At 43.6% G+C, this 20,161-nt stretch overlaps 2 protein-coding genes across 3 annotated transcripts; one reads left to right on the top strand and one right to left on the bottom strand.

Annotated features, from left to right (window-relative positions):
• The first annotated feature begins 407 nt into the window (after positions 1–407).
• LOC129348233 (uncharacterized) lies at positions 408–5,243 on the top strand. Its single transcript, XM_055008105.1, has 2 exons — positions 408–1,545; positions 3,052–5,243. The coding sequence occupies exons 1-2, from the start codon at positions 408–410 to the stop codon at positions 4,773–4,775; spliced, it is 2,862 nt and encodes a 953-aa protein (XP_054864080.1). The 3' UTR covers positions 4,776–5,243.
• Positions 5,244–9,199: 3,956 nt separating this feature from the next.
• On the bottom strand, positions 9,200–19,683 carry LOC118469405 (NLR family CARD domain-containing protein 3-like). 2 transcript variants are annotated; one of them, XM_055008297.1, is made up of 8 exons: positions 19,437–19,683; positions 18,437–18,499; positions 18,048–18,324; positions 15,693–15,859; positions 15,292–15,377; positions 13,781–14,063; positions 11,364–13,206; positions 9,200–11,286 (listed from the first exon to the last, which is right to left on the bottom strand). In XM_055008297.1, exons 6-8 carry the CDS (start codon positions 14,052–14,054, stop codon positions 11,094–11,096), a joined length of 2,310 nt encoding a protein of 769 aa, XP_054864272.1. In that variant the 5' UTR covers positions 14,055–14,063; positions 15,292–15,377; positions 15,693–15,859; positions 18,048–18,324; positions 18,437–18,499; positions 19,437–19,683; the 3' UTR covers positions 9,200–11,093. The 2 variants fall into 2 exon arrangements, with proteins under 2 accessions (XP_054864272.1, XP_054864273.1); XM_055008298.1 differs by having other exon boundaries at positions 11,166–13,206; positions 19,437–19,678.
• Positions 19,684–20,161: the final 478 nt, after the last annotated feature.

Here is a 20,161-nt window from a genome sequence, read left to right as displayed (position 1 = left end):
GGGATGGAGGTCCACCGGAGGTCCACTTTAACTCCATCACTGTGTCTGAGGGTGAAGAGCAGAGCAGCAGAGTCCACTGAGTCCAGCTCTCTGCAGCTCAGCTTGATCACATGATCCAATGACCTCAGCAAACTGGGGACCATGTGACTGGCGTGAGCTCTACACAGCTCTCTGATGGAAGTCATCACCAAGCTGGGACTGGGCCTGAAAGCATCCAGAGCATTTACAAGGACACTTTGTTTAAAGAGCTCACAAAGTGCTGATGAAAGATGAGGCACATCAGTTGACAGAGAAATCATTAAAGAAGACCAACTGTGATCCTGGTAAGAGGTCAGAAATCCAAAGCCACCACCTTTTAAGAGTTATTGGTTTCGTGACGTCACTTCCGTGCGACAGCTCAGCGCGACATGGCTACCTCTGTGTACCCTGGGGAAGACCCACAACTTAGAATGGCGAATGAAAAGATAGCTAACCTGCTGGAAGATGTTCGCCGTCTCTCAGCTGAGCTGAGGGACAAAGACGCTCTGCTGGCCAGGACTATGGAGGTGACCCACGAGCAGTCCATGAGGATTGCCTCTCTCTCTGCGGCCTTCCAGGACACAGCACCCTGGGATCCCTCTTGTCCACGACCCTCGTCCTGCTCTACACCCAACCGCCAGCGATCGTGGACAGAGGTAGTGATCCGGGGCAGGCAGAAGACCCCAGTCAGAGCCGTCTCGCCTCCACTCTCCCTCTCGAACCGCTTCATGGCCCTGTCGCAGATTGAAGAAAGGCCAGCAGTTTTCTCCGCACCAGCGGCCAACGGCGTTCCAGCGGCTTCCTGCTCCAACGGCCCGGCAGCTCCCCCTCCGCTGCTGGACACCGAGACGGCTGCACACTCCGCCGGATCGGCGTCCCCGCCGGTTGCAGTCCCGTATCAGCAGCTGTCATCCCGGGCCTCGACCTCTGCTTCACGCCGGAGGCTCCTCGAGGAGGCTGTGCGGAGGCGTTCCGGGAGCCTCCACTGCCCTGCCACGGCCCTGGATCGTCGTCCCGGAGCTGAGTCGGCTGCCTACCATAACGGTCATCACCATCCGGAGCCCACGGAGCTCACCTCCACCAGATCTGGCACTGCAGCCGGCACAAGGACCTCCGCCTCCCCTCCCGCTGAGCGGCCCGCCTCAGCGCTACAGCGGACGGACACACGCCCAGCTCCGGCTCCTCTCCCTGCCCGTAGCCCGAAGGTGTCAGCGAAGCGTTCCCCAGCTCCAGATGGAGGCGTTGCTGGCCTGTCCCACCGGCCACCTCGTCCTCTGTTTAGTCCCACAACTCTCATCATCGGCGACAGCATCGTCAGAAACATCCGTTTCTTCAACGCCACCACTCGGTGTTTTCCTGGCGCCACCGCTGCTGGACTCCTGGACAAACTTCCTGAGCTGCTACAGTCCATCCCATCCTCAGTGTGCCGTGTGATAATTCATATAGGAACAAACGACACGACCCGGCGACAGTCTGAGCTGATGAAACAGGATTTTATGGACCTCTTTAGACTTATGGAAAGCTGTGGTAAGTCAGTCTTCATCAGCGGACCAATTCCGACTCTGTCACACGGTGCCGAGCGCTTTTCTAGACTCCTCAGTTTGAGCACCTGGCTCCAGCACACATGCACAGCTCACAAACTGAACTTTATTGACAATTTTAATCTCTTCTGGAACCGCCCTGGATTTTATCAACACGACGGACTGCATCCGAGCACACTGGGCAGCTCGGTTTTAACAGCAAACATACACTACGCGGTTCAATCAACACCTGCTGACTGACTGCCCACAGGACACGCCCACTCATCACACACCTCCCCTCTGCCCACGGAGACACGGGACAACATCACCCATAACATCCCAACTGTAGTTTTTAACAGATCACACAGAACCCGGACTGTTTTTAGACCAAGAACTTTGATTCCTTTACAACGCCAGGAGGAGCGCACGTTTAGCACGAGCATCAACATGGCCGTGCTGAACGTGCGCTCTCTTTTAAACAAAACTTTTATTATTAACGACCTGATTTTAGATAATAAACTGGATAGTCTTCTCCTGACAGAGACATGGCTTGGCACTGATGCACCTGCTGTTCTCACCGAGGCTTCCCCACCGAATTTTAACTTTTTATTCTCCACCAGACAGAGTAGAAGAGGAGGCGGAACTGCCTCCATCACTAGAAACGCTCTCACCCCAACTGAAGTATCTTTTAACAGTTACTCATCATTTGAGCATCATGCCTTTGTTTTTAGCAGCACTCAGATCCTCTGTTTAACAGTGTACAGACCACCCCATCACTCCAGCCTTTTTATCAGTGAATTTTCAGAACTTTTATCAATCATTCACACCAAATACAACAGAGTTTTAATAACTGGTGATTTTAATCTACACATCGATAACACCTCGGACCCAATGTCCAGAGACTTTTTAAATCTTTTAAGTTGCCTTGATTTTAAGCAACATGTCACACAGCCGACTCACAGCAGGGGACACACCCTGGACCTGGTTCTAACCCATGGCCTGTCCATTGGTGTGTCCTCTGTTGTGGACCTGGCTGTGTCTGACCATTACTGTGTGTTTTTTAATATCACCAGTTTTAACCAGCGGGAGGCCCCGGTGAGAATGGTGAGGAAACGCTACCTAACTTCTGAAGTGGCTGCAAATTTTATTGAGATTTTACAAAGCACTCCTGCCGAAATTTTACCTGCACCATGTGATTTTATCGTTGATAATTTTAACAGTAGACTGAAGTCAACCCTGGACTCAGTAGCTCCACTTTTAACTAAAACAATCAGAAGAAAACCTATACCCACGTGGAGAAAAAATGATGAAATCAATCAATTAAAAAGAAACTGCAGGAGTGCTGAAAGGAGATGGAGGAAATCAAAATTAACAGTTCATTACGAGATCTTACGCCAACAACTCAAAACCTACAATAATGCAATCAAACAGGCAAGAACTTCCCATTTCGCACAGCTTATCACAGACCATAAAAACAACCCCCGGTTCCTCTTCTCCACCTTTAATGTTTTAGCAGGCACTAATTTTAATAAAGCTTTTAAGACGCCATCTGACGCCCTCTGTGAGAACTTTGCAGACCACTTCAGAACCAAAATCAAGGACATCAGATCCAGCCTTTTATCCCTACAAGTTTTACCTGTGAACACACCGGATCTGCTGTCCTTACCTGAGGAAACGCTGGAGAGTTTTGCCCTGGTTGATGCAAGGACGCTTGGTCGAGTTTTCTTCCAAGTGAACCCAACAACCTGCCTTTTAGATCCAATTCCCACACCTCTCTTAAAATCATTTTATGGATTCTTTGAGGAACAATTTCTAAACATTATAAATTGCTCTGTTCAGACGGGTGTCTTCCCCACTGCCTTTAAAACGGCGGTGGTGAAGCCCCTTCTGAAGAAGAGCAATTTAGATCCCAATGTTCTCAATAACTACCGTCCTGTATCCAACTTACCATTTTTAAGTAAAATTTTAGAAAAACTGGCTTTTAACCAAGTCAGTGACTTTTTAAACAGAATTAACATTTTAGAAAAACATCAGTCTGGTTTTAGAATGAACCACAGTACAGAGACAGCACTTTTAAAGATTTTAAATGACATCAGGTGGAATCTGGATAATAAAAAACTCACAGTGTTGGTTCTACTGGATCTAAGTGCTGCTTTTGATACAGTAGACCATCATATTTTGTTGAACAGACTCAAACACCTGGTCGGCCTCTCTGGTACTGTTTTTAACTGGTTTGATTCCTACCTCACAGACCGTTGCTTTTATGTAAGCATGGATACGTGTTCCTCAGGAACCCATGAAATTAAGTGTGGGGTTCCCCAAGGGTCAATTTTAGGTCCCATTCTTTTTAATCTTTATATGCTTCCTCTTGGGGACGTCATCAGGAGACACGGCATCAGTTTCCATAGCTACGCTGACGATACACAGCTGTACATTGCCGTGTCTCCTGATGACACAGGGCCAATAGATTCCCTTTTAAACTGTATTTTAGACATTAAGTCATGGATGGCAGTGAACTTCCTACAGCTCAACCAGGACAAAACTGAAGTTTTAGTCATAGGTCCTGAAGGCCAGAGAGAGAAACTTTTATCTAAACTACAAGATTTTAAACCAGCAAACTTTGTAAAAAACCTGGGCGTGATTTTCGACTCTGAGCTGAATTTTATGCCACATATTAAGAATATAACAAGAATAGGTTTTTATCATCTGAAGAGCATAGCCAGAGTCCGCCCGTTTCTCTCTCAGGCCAGCATGGAGGTGCTAATGCATGCTTTTATCTCTTCTCGTTTAGACTATTGTAATGCCCTGCTCTCTGGTCTTCCTAAAAAGAGTATTTTAAATCTACAATTATTGCAAAACTCAGCCACACGCGTGCTGACGAGGACCAGAGGGCGGGAACACATTACACCAGTTTTAAAGTTGCTGCATTGGCTCCCCGTCCGCTTCAGGATCGATTTTAAGGTTCTTTTATTAGTTTTTAAATGTCTTAACGGCCTTGCGCCTTCTTATTTATCTGATCTCCTTTTAACTTATCGACCCTCGCGGATCCTGAGGTCCTCTGGCAGTGGCCTTTTATCCATACCACAAGCCAGGACAAAAACCCACGGTGAGGCGGCGTTTAGCCACTATGGCCCCCGTCTGTGGAACAGCCTGCCGGAGAACCTCAGGACTGCAGAGACCGTCGATATTTTTAAAAGAAGGTTAAAGACTCACCTTTTTAATCAGGCTTTTAACTAACCTCTTAAATCTTCATGTTCTTATCATTTTGTATTTATTTTCGTATGTTCTTTTACTTTTTTTAACCTTTCACCTTTTTACTTATGTTATAGGTCTTTTATTCTATCTTGTAGTTTTAAATTTTTAGTCATTTAACTCCAGTGTTTCCTCAGGGGGGGTCCTCCACACTGGGGGCTGTATCTGGTCTCCCACTGGGGGTGCTGTCCATGGGTCCCTTCAGCCCAGCTGGTTGGGGGGGGCTCCCCACCTCGGTGTGGGAGTCCCCCTGTCTGTCGGGGTCGGGGGGTCTGGGTGCCAGCGCCCCCAGTGGTCATGGCCTGTGACTCCTCCCAGTGTGGACGACCCCAATTGGAGGCGTTTTCCACAATCGTTAGTGCCATGCCATGTCTCCCTACTGTCAGTGGTGGGAGTGTGTGTCTGTGGGCGTGTGTGTGTCTGTGTATGTATGTGTGTGTCTGTGGGCGTGTGTGTGTCTGTGTATGTATGTGTGTGTCTGTGTGTATGTATGTGTGTGTGGACGTGTGGACGTGCGTACGTGTGTGTGCTCCTGCAGTTGTGTGCATATATGTATATATGGAGGGAGGGAGGGAGGGACGGGTTTTCTTGTTTTTAACGTTTTTAATGTTGTAAAGCACTTTGCGTTGCATTTTTAACTGTATGAAAAGTGCTATATAAATAAAGTTTGATTTGATTTGATTTGATAAACACAATCCTGCCCAGAAAGGGAAGCAGACTAGCGGTGCTCTCCTGGAAGAAGAGGTTCTTCCTCAGGTTCACAGTGATGGTCTGAGCTGGAGACTGCTGCAGCAGATAGTGAAGAAGCTCCCAGTTCAGGCAGCAGGAGGTCAGGTCTCCAGAAACCAAACTCAACAAGGACAACGTCAAGTCCTGGTCCTGGACTTCATGGACCAGGACTCAGTCTGCAGATTTCAGCACAATAATGAGTCTATCTGTTAAAGTGTTCTATGCTTTGTTGATAAGGTTGAGGAAGGATATCTACTTGATGGTTGGAGGACCATGGTGGAGCAGCAGTGGAATGAGACACTGAACAGGGATGCAGGACTCAGTGAGGACCAACTGTCTGACTGAACAGGATCTCAGCAGGGAAGATAAACTACTGACAACCTTCAACAACTCTCTCTCTGATGCTTGATCTTTCTGAGCCACAAGACAAAGATCTTCAACAGTCAAAGGACACATCAGTTTACTTCTTCTGACCCACTGAAACAGGACCAAGACCATGGCACTGGAAAAACTGAAAACCAAAGAGAAAAACCAAAGAGCCACCATCAGTGACTGAAGATTTAAAGTGGACCAAAGTAAAAGTCAGTGAAAGACAACAAGAGACAGGAAGTGCTGAAATGCTCACCTCAGACTGTGTAGTTGTGTTGGGTTTGTGAAGAGCAGGGAGGTTCTTCTGACAGACATCTTCTTTGCTGTGATGCTGAGATCCACTCGAGAACCACACAGTTGAAGAACTCTCCCCACAGAGCAGCAGGTCGTCCGGGGGAACAAACAAAATATGAGATAAAACTACCACAAATGGGTATAAAATGACTAAAATATGAAATAAAACTACCACAAGTATGTATAAAATGACACATTTTTGTCAAATATCAATATTTTCTTGTCTTCCTTCACTGTTCACCAAACCTTCTGACATCACTCAGTGCTTCCTGTGGATCTTCTTCATGAGTTCATTAGCGCCACCTACTGGGCTGGAGTGTTCATCAGTGTTATCGCTGTTTCTTCTGTAATTAATTAATCAATCGAAATTAAGGCGTTAAAGTCCCTAATAAATGTTTTAATGGCCTCTTATTTTGCAGATATTCATAGAGTTCATGTCATTTCATTTTCTCTGTAGCAGTTTATTGATTTCATGAATACAACACACTATAGTTTTTATACAGAGAATAAAGGTTAAAGAAAAAACAATATATACAGTGTCATCTTTATTTTAAATGTCTAAAGGGTTTTGTGGCTCCTGGTGTTTTCTTTTCTGTGGGAAACGGGTCCAAATGGCTCTTAGAGGGTTTCGGGTTGCTTTTTTTGTCTGATTTTGTGGTTTTGACTTTTTGTCATTTTGTGTTTTGCTTTGTTGTTTTATGTGTCATTTGTGTCGATTTGTCTTTTTTTAATCGTTTTTGTCACTTTTTTGTTGTGTTTTGTGTCATTTGTCTCACGTTTGTAATATGCTGTCCTTTTTTTCTTGTCTTATGTCACTTTTTTGTCTGACTTTTGTGGTTTTGATCCTCCAGTAAATCCTCTACAGTTCAGTTCCAAATGACTAAATGTTGTGTTCCTTTGTCAACACTGTGATCTGGAAGTTGTAATGTGGAAATGATAAACTGAGGCTGAATGTTGCTGAAATTGAATTGAATTTTCTTGATAAACTTCAGGTTGTTGATGATGTTTTGTCTAAAAGGCTCTGATTGATGAGAAGAGATTCTCTGAGCTTCTCTGTTGTTTCACTGGAAATAGTTCAAAGTTGATCCAATGATCCAATCAGAGAGAGGAACCTTTTAGTCACATTGAGATGGGATTTGTTTTTGGAATTTAAATGGATTTTTTACAACCCTGTTCCATGTAGAGTAGAATAAAGCAGATGAATATTAAACAGCTGATATAATGTATGTTTGTAATGAAGAACTCAGAGTCAGGATTTTTAGCCACAGCCCTTTATTCTTCTCCATCACACACAAGATGAAGGAAGTTCTCATTTCATCACTAGAACAGGACTGAAACACTCAAATCAGGATCAAGTCTGGCTGCACAAAAACCTGATTTTCACTGGACAATAATGTGTGAAAGTTTGTCAGCAGTTTGTAGATTCACTGCTTCCTCTCTCATTTCACACTTTGTGCAGCTCAAATGCTTTTAGTTCAAGTGAGCATCAGAGGAACACCACATCCTGATTTTCACTCTCAACATTTGACTGGAAAAAGACACAAACACCACATTTGGCTCCTGGAATAATCACAACTTCCATCTTTGAAGAGGAACAAGTTTACAAGGAATCATTTAGAAGGATTTCACAAAGAAACACATTTAATCCATGAATGTGAAAACATGTTTCTGAGGGACAGAGTCATGGAGAGACTCAACTATCTGTTCAACACTGTTTCTCTACCAGGAGGAGACTCTGGAGACTCAACTCAGCACAGAAACACTGAGGAACCAGGATACCAGACCCCAAATCCAGGATAGAGAGGTTGAGTGAATGTGGTGTTGAAGGTGTGGAGGTGGATCAGAGAGTCAGAGGAGACTCTGTAGAAGGACAGAGTTCCAGCAGGAACGTCCACATAAACTGAAACTCTGTGAGAAACTGAGGAGGACCTGATGGATGTTTGACTGTTATTGTGATAGACAGAGTAACCACCACCATTAGAGCAGAACAGACTCCAGGACTGATCATTAAGTCCAAACCAACAGTCAGTATTGTTTCCTTTCCTTCTGATTCCTCTGTAACTCACTGATATTTCAACCTTTCCTCTCCACTCCACCTCCCAGTTACAGCGACCAGTCAGACCAGTTCTACACAGCAGCTGATACCGGTCAAACCTGTCTGGATGATCAGGATATGACTGATCCTCCTCCACAAATGTCACCTTCCTGTTGTTGTCAGACAGTTTGAGTTTTCTGTTTACTGTGTTTGTGTCGACTGTGAGTTGACAGGAATCTGATGGAGAGAACAAACACAACACAGTTGCAGTTATTGATGGATCATGTGATCAGTATTAAACCTTTGATGATGACCTCAGAGATGTGACACTTTGAAGATGCTTGAATGTGCTGCTTTGTTTCCATCAATCCATTAAAACACACTTACACTTCCTCAGACCTGGTGTCAACCATCGGACTCCAGCAGGCGTCACCCTGAAAGGAGGAGGACGGTCAGAGCAGCAGCGACTCTTTCAGCAGCACACATGGACGTTACATGGCTCTCACACTGTTCCACTGATAAAGGACCAGTCCAACATGGAGACACAGACACCTGAATGCAGCATCTCTAAAGTCCTGTCCTGTGCTCGTCACGTTCCAGCTCAGTTTACACTCATTATTCATCTTTACTCACTTATGCTTCCTCTTTTCATGGAGCTAGGCTAACAGTTTACCCTGCTTCCTGTCTTTGAGCTAAGCTAGGCTAACAGTTTACCCTGCTTCCTGTCTTTGAGCTAAGCTAGGCTAACAGTTTACCCTGCTTCCTGTCTTTGAGCTAAGCTAGGCTTATAGTTTACCCTGCTTCCTGTCTTTGAGTTAAGCTAGGCTAACAGTTTACCCTGCTTCCTGTTTTTGAGCTAAGCTAGGCTAACATTTTACTCTGCCTCCTGTTATTGAGCTAAGGTAGTGTCGGTGCAGCCATACCTTGTGTAAGAGCTGGAGTAGCCGGTAAAACAGAGGAAAAACATCACACTCAGTCGACATTACTTTCGGCCTGCATGCTACGATTTTTGTGAATGAGCTGCAGCCATTTATTGAACATTGCACGCCAGTGTGTAGCCCCGCCCACATCCAAAAGTAGGTCAATTGAGGACAAACAGATCAACATCACAACACCCCCACTTGTTCCTTAACTGACTAGGGTACACCACAGTGCATCAAATCCATATACAATACAAATTCCATTTACAATACCACATCTTCATACACCAAATAGAAAAGGTACAAATTTATCCATTCTTATTTTAGTTACAGGTTTCGTAAAAATGTCTGCCACCATTCTATCTGTAGGACAGTATTGAAGAGTAATTTTGCCATCACCAACAACAGATCTGACAAAATGATATCGAATATCAATGTGCTTGCAACGTTGGTGACATACCGGGTTCTTTGAAAGGGCAATAGCACCTTGATTGTCTTCAAAAACAGTAACAGGAGTATAGTTCGTCTCATTGTCCATTCCTGCCAACAAATGTACAAGGTATAGACTCTCCTGTGCGCTAGCTGACAAAGCCATGTATTCAGCTTCACATGTGGATAAAGCTACTGTGGGCTGTTTCTTTGACTTCCAGGAAATAATAGGCCCACTCTCAGACAAAGTAAAGCAGTAACCAGCCACACTGCGCCAGTCATTTTGGTCAGCTGCCCAGTCTGCATCGGAATAAGCCAAAAGTGCAAGATTTTCTTGTTAACAGTTTACCCTGCTTCCTGTCTTTGTGCTAAGCTAGGCTAACAGTTTTCTACTGATTACAGTCTTTGTGCTGAGCTAGGCTAACAGTTCACTCTGCGTCCTGTCTTTGTGCGAAGCTAGGCTAACAGTTTCCCTTGGTTTCTGTCGTTGTGCATAGCCAGGCTAACAGTTAGCCTGCTTCCAGACTTTGTGCCAAGCTAGGCTAACAGTTTAACCTGCTTGCAGTCTTTGTCTTAAGCTAGGCTAACAGTTTCCTCTGCTTCCAGTCTTTCTGCTAAGCGAGGCTGACAGATCCTCTGTTTTCAGTCTTTCTGCTAAGCCAGTGTTAACGACCCGGTTTCGTCGGCTTGTGAACCATAGTTTAACAGCCTCGGGTAAATGCTAGCTCACTTAGCTTAGTGTGGCTCGCTGTTGGTAACAAATTGTATTCAGAGTCCGGACCAACTCTGCGGTGGAGAACCAAGAACTTTATTCAACCTCTGCAGCACACTGTACACACACTCAGCTTCTCCAGAACACACTTGGATCTACTTCTCTGTTTGGACCATAACATGTGCTGTGACTGCAGCTGCACTGTACACATCACCCTTCTTCAGCTTCACTGTTCTTCTTCCTTCCTACCACTGCAGCACTTCCTCTGACGTCTCACACACCCTGAAACCTACCGATGGAAAGGGGCAGATTGGTCTGCAACACTAGGATGATAGTTTTCTAAGAGTGTCTGTCTGTCTGTACCTGAGAGTTTCCAGACTACAGTCTGGATCCTCCACTTTAGCCCTCAGCATCTTCTCTCCTGAGTTTCCTGGATGGTTGTAGCTCAGGTCCAGCTCTCTCAGATTTGAGGTCTTGAAGCTCAGAGCTGAGGCCAGAGAAGCACAACCTTCCTCTGTGACCAGACAGCCTGACAGCCTGCACACACAAAACAACACAAACCTGACGGACAACACTTGGATGGATGTTTCTCACTCTTTCTTTTCTTCTTTGTCTGTCAGCTACGTTTTGCTGCACGTTTCATGTGTCTCAAGCAAATCAGCAATCTCAACAATGATTAGGGAATTTAATCGCGGAAAAAAATAAACTCCTCCTAAAGTCCTGCACAAGTTCAGTAAAAGATCATTTGATGAATCCCATCAGCAGAAATGATTCTACTCAGGTTAGCTGTTTATCCACTGATAGAAATCACAGTTTCAAAGTGTGAGTCCTGACCTGAGAGCTTCCAGTTTACAGTGTGGACTCTCCAGTCCAGCAGAAAGACTCTCCACTCCTGAATCCTGCAGGTTGTTGTTATTCAGGTCCAGCTCTGTCACACTGGAGGACTGGGAGCTGAGGACTGAGGACAGAGCTCCACAGCTTCTCTCTGACAGATTACAGCCACTCAGTCTGAAGAGACAAAAAGCAGATTATACTGATGAAACAGTAGCAAAATGAAAAAGTATCTTCAGTCTCCAACTACTTACACAACTTTCTTGGAGGCTTTGACCACTGGCAGCAGCCTCAGAAGAACCTTCTCTGAAGCAGAGTATTTCTTCAGGTCAAACACGTCCAAATGTTCTCCTGATGACTGTAAGATGAAGTCCAGAGCTGACCACTGAGCAGGAGACAGTTCATCTGTGGACAGACGTCCTGATCTCAGGGACTGTTGGACCTCCTCCACTAGAGAAACATCGTTCAGTTCATTCAGACAGTGGAACAGATTGATGCTTCTCTCTGCAGACACATTCTCACTGATCTTCTTCTTGATGTACTCCATTGTTTTCTGATTGGTCTGTGAGCTACTTCCTGTCTGTGTCAGCAGGCCTGGTAGGAGATTCTGATTGGTCGGCAGTGACAGACCCAGGAGGAAGCGCAGGAACAAGTCCAGGTGTCCGTTTGGACTCAGTAAGGCCTCGTCCACCACTGTCTGGTAGAAAACTGTTGAATAACCTTGGAACATTTCAGACCAACGGGATGTTGTTTGTTGTTCTTCCACCAGGCTGATTCCAGAGTTGATGAAAGTCAGATGGACATAAAGAGCAGCCAGAAACTCCTGAACACTCAGATGGACGAAGCTGAACATCTTGTCTTTCTGTTTCCGTCTTCGCTCTTCTTTGAAGATCTCTGTGAACACTCCTGAGTACACTGAGGCTTCACTCACATCGATGCCACTTTCTCTCAGATCTTTCTCATAGAAGATCAGGTTGCCCTTTTGCAGCTGTTCAAAAGCCAGTTTAGCTAATGACTTAATGTACTGAATGCGTTTCTTTGGACCATACTTTGCTTTTGTGTGATCAATCTGAAATCTTAGAAACTCTGTGTACATCTCAGTCAGGGTTCTGGGCAGATCTCCTTCCTCTCTGGTTTCCAGCAGCTCCTCCAGAACTGTAGCAGTGATCCAGCAGAACACTGGGATGTGGCACATGATGTGGAGGCTTCGTGACTTCTTCATGTGGGAGATGATGCTGCTGGTCTGCTCCTCATTTCTGGATCTCTTCCTGAAGTACTCCTCCTTCTGTGGGTCGGTGAACCCTCTGACCTCTGTTGTAGTATTAATGAGGTTTTGAGGGATCTGATTGGCTGCTGCAGGTCGTGTGGTTATCCAGAGGCGAGCTGAGCGCAACAGTTTTCCACTGATCAGTCCCCTCAGCAGGACTTCTATTTTAGTTGGCTTTGTTACGTCCACGGAGGGAATGTTGTTGACATCAAAGTCCAAACGAAGGCGATTCTCGTCCAGTCCATCAAACACAAACAGCAGTTTGAATCTGCTCTTCTTGTAGCTGCTGGTTCCTGATGACTGCAGAGCTGTAAAGATGTAATTCAGAGCCTCCACTGTGACGTCTTTAGTTTCTGGGATACAGTCATGAATGAGCTCTGCCAAACCAAACTCTTTTCCCTGCAGCGAATTCAGGGTACGGAAAGTGAACGGGAAAATAAGATGCACGTCTTGATTGGTTCTTTCTTCGGCCCAGTCCAACACAAACGTGTGCACAAGGAATGTTTTTCCAATCCCTGCAATCCCATTGGTCAGCACTGTTCTGATGGGTATGTCTTTTCCAGAAGGATGCTTGAAAATGTCTCTGGGTTGGATCTGTGTCTCTGTGTCTGATGGCTTCCACACCTTGTCAATCTGTAGGACCTCATGCTGTGTGTTGACGTGCACGTTCCGGCCAGCTGTGATGTATAGCTCTGTGTAGATATTAACCAGAAGCTCCTCATCTGCTGCCCACCCCTCTGTTGTAACCTTAAACGTGTCCTGGAAGTTTGACTGAAGCTTCTGTTGGTAATATCTGATGGGACGTGGTTCTGGTACCGGAACAGTCTCATCTGTGTCAAACATGAAGGGAACAGTGTGAGGTGTGTGTCTACAGAAACCTCTGTTGTTGTTGGAAAAACACAAGCAACTAAGCAACTACAAAGAGGCTGGACTTTTAATTAACCACCTATAACATCTGATGGCAATAAAAAGTTGGGCAATTGTGTCTGTGAGATTTTTATAAACTTCTTCTTAACTGACAGAGCAACTCAGCTAAAGGGCTACCCAGATGGTTAACTATGGAGGCAGTCTGAAGGTAGGTGGGTTACCTCAAGGACAATTTAAACTGTTCTTAGAGTTCCTATTAGGGCAAGACGTTTTAGACAAGGGGTGTCCAACTCAAATATACAGTGGACCAAAATTTGAAACTTGGACAAAGTCTCGGGCCAGCATCGATATTCACTGAAAAAATCTTCCTCCAAATATAACAATGAACCTTTTCATATGGACTCAAATAAGTTTTGCTTAAACATTGAATATGGAACAAGCAAACCGAAATACGATATAATATACAGTTATATAGAACAGGTATAAATTTAAATAATGATAATAATGATATCACGTTGTTCTTGTCTTGTGACTGACCTTCTGGTCCTGAGCTGCTGGCAGGAAACCTCTGCAGCAGATCATTCCTGGAGATCTTCTCTAAAACCACCCTGGTCACCAGCACAGCTCTCTGAAGTCCATAAGTCTCCACCATCACATCCACAGTTTTACACCTGTCTAGTGTCTGTAGTCGGCTCTTTGTGATGGCTGGGAGGCCTTGAACATTGTTGGGTTTCTGCAGGAACCACTGGAATGTAGACAGCTGATCATCATCCAGATCATCCAGGATGTTCAAGAGCACCTCTGACGTCATCGTGTCTCCCTGATAAAGTCAAAGAATATGTCAGCAGTTAATGAACAGTTGTGTTGTTGGTGTGGTGGAGGTTGTTGTGTAGCAGCAGGACTGCAGTTAATCCTACAGGATCACTGACAGCAACACTGAGGGGAACCAGCAGGGGGCGCTCACTGCTGTCTGTTAAATATTACTCATGGAAGTCACTCTGCAGTCACTGGACCACAACACAAAGATGATCCCACATTATTACACTTTGACCAACAGAGGCTCCAAATCAACATGAACTCTGATCCTTCACAGAACAAGTCCAGGATCAGAGTCAGACTGGAGTCCAGGATCAGAGCCTCATATCAGGGTTTTATACTTTTATACTGAGCCTGTTCAGAGTCCAGACCAAACACTGACTGCTACTAAACAGCTCATTACTGCAAGAAATGTCTCTCATGGATCCACATACATTTCATTCTTCAACTTTTCAACAAAACACAAACTTCTGTGAGGATTCTTCTCACAACATTTCTCCTGACAGTAATAAAAGCTGTTCTCTTGGATTTCTTTCTGCTCTATTTGACTATTTATCAGTGTTTTCAGTCTGTTTCTGTCCTTTTAGACGGACTCTTGTGATCAGCTGATTTCTACGCAGCAGCAGCAAACTGATGCTGATTTCCATGAGACTTGATGTCAAATGGAGGCTGAAGCATGAAAACAGCTCTGAGGTCTGGACTACCAAGCAGGATCTGAGCTCATGGAGGGAACTTCAGCTTTAACTCTGGTTTTCAGGACTTTTCAGGATGCTGGTTCACTTCTTAGCAGGTCCATCACCATGGTAACTGATGCTGAACCAGATAACAGATCAACTAAAACACCTCCTACTGACCAATCAGCTCTCTGGAAACATCTCCATCCTTCCTGAAGATGCTGCAGAGCTCAGTGTGCAGATAGTGAGACGGGAAGATCAGAGTTTTTACAGCTGCAAGTGATTTCAGAGACATTTCATAGTTCTGTATGTCTTTGCAGAGGCATCGAATCCTAAAACAGGAAGTGATGAAACACCAAAACCTTTCAGCTGATTGTTGATTGATCAGATTTACAGTCAGTCTACTGATCAGATCAATGATGGCTTTTATTGGCTCTTTGCACCAATGACTGTGTAACATTAGATGTGTGTATAATTATATTCATGTGCTTAATTTAGTTGATTATTTTGGTATTAATTTATGGTGTGTCTTATGTAACCCGTGTGGTTTTCACTCACTGCTTTGTCTTGTGAAATAAAGTGATTCTCAGGACCAGGTCTGTTCTCTGGATCACTTTTATTTTCTGACCATGCAGGTTACGACTCTGTTAGAATAAAAATAATCACACATGAGCTGGTGGCTCTCAGCGGTGAATCTCCTCTCTCTGGCCATATAAAAATATACATGTAAAAAAATAATAAGAAAATAACCAATGTCTCACAAAAGAAACAATTATACAACATATTGATCAAAATAAATCAAGACAAACAAATATTAATGCAAATATAATACTTAGAAAAATAATCTCAAATAAAGTATTTTAGTAGCAAAATAAATAAAAAAGCATCCAGAGACTTATCTGTTTCATCTAACACATTACAGAACAAAATAAGTCACATAAGAACAGCTATTCTCGTACCTGTTTGACGAATATAAATCACATGAGCTGGTGTGCTCGACAGCCACGTTCAGACTGATAAGGGAGGCTAACTGTGAGCGCTAGCCTAGCAGTTAGCTTTACACCCATCCTTGTGATATGGACGCTCAGACAGGTGATCTGTTTCCTGGAACCAGTCAGGACTCCACCTATGAGGAAGCAGCAGGCAGAGTTTCACAATAAGAGCACATTTTACAGGCTGATTCCCACTCATTTCATGTGACGGATTATTTCAACATTCAACCTTTTTCATGTCACTCAACATCCAACACAACTTCTACAAACCCTGTGGTTCATGAAAGCAGAAACTCCCATCAGGCTGTAAATCCCTGACAGTTAACTTTCCCTAGAATGGAATCACTGGGACAGAACCAACATCAGCAGAGATCACACTAATGCACATTTCCCTCAACAGCGCAGAAAGAGACATGTCTGCTCTCAATCTCATTTAATGCTACATTGAAGAAACATCTGAAAATTTCTAGCATTTGGTTTCTTCAAAGTGTATCAGGTGAACTTTATTTCAGTTTAAATCTTTTCCCCTCTGCTGGACAGATCAGGGGTCCGTTTCACGAAGCAGGTTTAGTGAAAACTCTGAGTTTGTTAACCCTGAAATGAGGGAAACTCAGAGTTTTCCGTTTCACAAAGGGAGGTAACTCAAACCAGAGACAGAGGGGTAACTCTAGCCTGTTTCACAAAGAGGGGTAACTTAAACTCTCGGTCAGTTACCATAGTAACAGACTCTCTGACTCTAACCTGGTCGGGACCAGGTTTTTCTCAGTAAACCTCGAGTTTCTCTCAGTCCTCTTTCAGCCACACACGCCATTTCATTTCCTCATTCATTCATTCAGCTGGCGAGTTTTGGCGAAGTCTAGTTCTGCCGTGTGTCAAAATGACGTCCTTTTATTAACGATCCAGTGGATGAAGGAGCAGAATTACTGCGCTGAGAATTAAATATTCGTCGGGAGATTGTTATCAGACCGCGCATAGATGTTTTGGCATTTCCGGACAGTTATCTTTTTGAACGGTACCGTTTCACCTCACAATCCATAACCTACATCCACAACCTACTCCGTCCTTACATTTACAACTTTACCAACCGCAGTCATTCTCTCACATCCCAGCAGATATTGTGTGTTGCACTGCGGTTCTTTGCAAATGGATGTTTTGTATATAATGTCAGAGATGCAGAACACTTCAGTAAGACAACTGTATGCAGGATGGTCAGAAAAGTGTGTCTGGCCCTGAAACGACTTTTACCATCTTTGTGGTTTTCCCTGGAAATAAACCTGTCAGAGCCATCAAGGAGGAGTTCCACAGGATTGCAGGTGAATGATGTAGAGATCTGTTAAATTAATTTAAATCATATTCTGTTAATGACATTGTGCTGCAACCTCAGACTGGGATTAGTAATTTTAATTTCTTTTAGGATTTCTCAGTGTGATTGGCTGCATAGATGGAACACACATCCCCATCACAGCTCCCTCACATAATGAAGCTGATTATGTGAACAGGAAGTCCATTCACAGCATAAATGTGCATGTAGGTTACAGGTAGATTGACTATGGTTTCAAAATGTTAAAGACTGCATCATAGTTCAACATCAGTCATTCTCTGAACTGTCAAGATCATATGTGATGCTGCATACATCATTTCTAATGTGGAGGCCAAGTGGTCTGGGTCTGTTCATGACTGGAGGATTTATCATGAGTCTAACCTGAGCAACAGACTGCAACGTGGTAAACAGCCTAAAGATTTTCACAATATAATTCACTTGTCTCCCTCCTTTAATATACTCTAATGTATCCACTATACATTACAGGAGAGTTTGATGGCCTTCTGCTGGGTGACAGGGGTTACCATGCCAACCCAGGCTGATGACCTCATACCCTGACCCTGAACCAGGCCCCCAACAGAACTTCAACCAGGCTCACTGCAGGATGAGAGCCTGGGTGGAGATGACCATAGACCTGCTGAAAGCCTGTTTCCAGTGTCTACATCACCTCAGGGTGACTCCTGAGAGGCCTGTGATATTATTGTGGCATGTGTTGTTCTTCATAATATTACCACTATTAGAGGAGAGCAACACCCTGCCCTACAAACTGAAGACCCAGATGATGACCTCATCCACCTGCCAGCTGTCCAGGACAGCAGAGCAGTCAGAGACACCATATGCCATAATCACTTTAGAGTTTAAGTCACCATCATCACCACCACAGCAGTGAAATAAAGACATGATACACATTTCATTTGGTCTTCTTTATTTCCTACAAATAAAAGAGCTGGTTTAGTTCATGTTCCAGTAGTTAACATAATTCACCTGTGACCTGCACCCACCTCTAACTTGTGCTCCAGTATTTCAATTTCCAGATCTGCCTTCTTAATCTGGTGGTCCAAGTACTGCATTTCTTTATCTGTTTTTTGTATTTTTCTCAGCAAGTGGATTTTGTATATTTGTTTTACTGGTAACTGGGAATACATAGAGGACATTAAATTATACAGTTGCACATGAATTCCACAGAATGAACCTCTGGTGTTTACTGAACATCCATCTCACTGTGTCAATCTGTGCAGTGGAAGTTGAGGAAGCATCCTGCTGCTGTCCAGCCATGCTCTGTTAAAAAGGATGAGAATGTGCAATACTTCAGTGTAGGCTAAATGCCACACTCTATATTCCACCAGAATGTTCAGAAATGTGAATGGGAAGAGAACTATCAGTAACATACCTCTAGATGCCTTTCTGGATCCCCCTCTGTAAAGGCAACAGACACAGTTTCATCCTCTTCATCCTAGATGAGTGATATGTTTCAGTGGACTTAAACTACCATCTGGCTAAATCTTTGGAGTATTGTCTATGTTACACGGCTGAGAAAGATGGGCCAACTCTTCCTTGGTGCAACACATTTATTTTGCAGGAACTGCAAAAAGATGCAAAATTAACATGACTACAGGAGCTTGGTGCAGTTACGTTACTCAGATCACCGTATTGACTAGACTTCTTCTACATTACATTTACAAGTACTACCGAACAAATACTAGTACTGTAAACACAATATTTCAGAATCACATATGACTGGCACAAGTTGTACAATTTTACATTTTACAAAGATATCTTTATGAACTCAGAAAACCTTTTATTGTCTTTTAACCACTGCCTTTACCATGTTTTAACTGCAGCTTAATCACCTATGAATTACTTTTATGAACTGTATGGATCTTGTTTTTACCATTACTGTAACTTATTAATAACCATTGTACCTGTAACTCATTTCCACATTTAAATCACTTACAGCTTTAGCTAATGTACCACGTGTGACGATACATACTCCTCTGTCTTAGCTCAACTACATCATTTGCACTGGAATAGGTCCACACGAGAACTCTTACTTAGCTTGACACACAGTTCATGCGCTTAAGACCAAAAACCTTCAGAAGTTCGTTTTACATGTCTTTTTACATAAACTCATGCTTGTACATTACTTTTGTGCATTTCTGGACACTTAGGTTGTGACCTTTTCCTTGTACAAATCTCCACTGTCTTTTGGTTTATTACTACAATCATCCATGACCCACGTCCGCCATTTCAGAAACACGTGTTGGCTGACTCGTTTTTAACTCATAAACCTTTTAAAACACGCATTAGCTTATCACACGTTACTCGCTAAGGTACTTAAGGAACACTACCACTGTTTGATATAACTTGTGTTTTGCTACAAACCAGCTTACCTGCAAAAAGATGCAAAATTAACATGACTACAGGAGCTTGGTGCAGTTACGTTACTCAGATCACCGTATTGACTAGACTTCTTCTACGGCGTCAGCTACTGATCCCCAAAACACCAAGCGCCCTCTGCTGGCGTAAAAGAGTATTGCATCTTACCACAAAACACACTGTAACCCTTATAATAGTGGACAATATACAGCAAAACAGTAGTTAATCTTGTAGTTCTCCACCTTAGATAAAAGTAAATGGGGGGGCAACTATTTTAACGCATAACTTAAACACATAGTGCCACATCTACTTACAGTTACAAGGTCTGTTGTGGTGTGAAGGGGCTCCACCAGGCAGATAACACCATCTATATATATATATATATATATATATATATATATATATATATATAAATAAAATAAATATTGTTGGCTGAGTAGAAGTCTGTGTTAGTTTAAATAGGCTTAATTATTTAACAGAACATGATATGGATGCAGACATTTAGGCTATGTGTGGGATAAAACCACTGCACAGTCAAACAGCCACCTAATATTTAGGCTACTTTACAATGTAAAACATGATCAAATGAGGAAGCTCCATGAGATTATGCCGACTTCTTACTTGTTTGAACAATGTTTTTATATTTCATCTTCAGCTGCTGCCACATGCGCTTCACCCCCGCGGGATTGCACCTAAATGAAATAACTTAATAGTCTACTATTCAGTTTTTCCCTGTAAT

This window comes from Amphiprion ocellaris, chromosome 24, assembly GCF_022539595.1.
Source record: "Amphiprion ocellaris isolate individual 3 ecotype Okinawa chromosome 24, ASM2253959v1, whole genome shotgun sequence".
NCBI classification, from domain to species: domain Eukaryota; kingdom Metazoa; phylum Chordata; class Actinopteri; family Pomacentridae; genus Amphiprion; species Amphiprion ocellaris.
Note: the sequence above shows the minus strand (reverse complement) of the source record. Positions and strands in the feature narration are given on the sequence as shown.

Excerpts from the sequence above, each read along its gene's own strand:
- LOC118469405 (XM_055008297.1), bottom strand. The coding sequence starts at position 14,054 with ATGACGTCAGAGGTGCTCTTGAACATCCTGGATGATCTGGATGATGAT. Across the intron at positions 13,207-13,780 it reads CAGCAGCTCAGGACCAGAAG|ATGAGACTGTTCCGGTACCA; the intron begins GTCAGTCACAAG and ends TGTTTGACACAG. Across the intron at positions 11,287-11,363 it reads AAAGCCTCCAAGAAAGTTGT|ACTGAGTGGCTGTAATCTGT; the intron begins GTAAGTAGTTGG and ends TTGTCTCTTCAG.
- LOC129348233 (XM_055008105.1), top strand. The coding sequence starts at position 408 with ATGGCTACCTCTGTGTACCCTGGGGAAGACCCACAACTTAGAATGGCG. Across the intron at positions 1,546-3,051 it reads TAGACTTATGGAAAGCTGTG|CAGGCACTAATTTTAATAAA; the intron begins GTAAGTCAGTCT and ends TTAATGTTTTAG.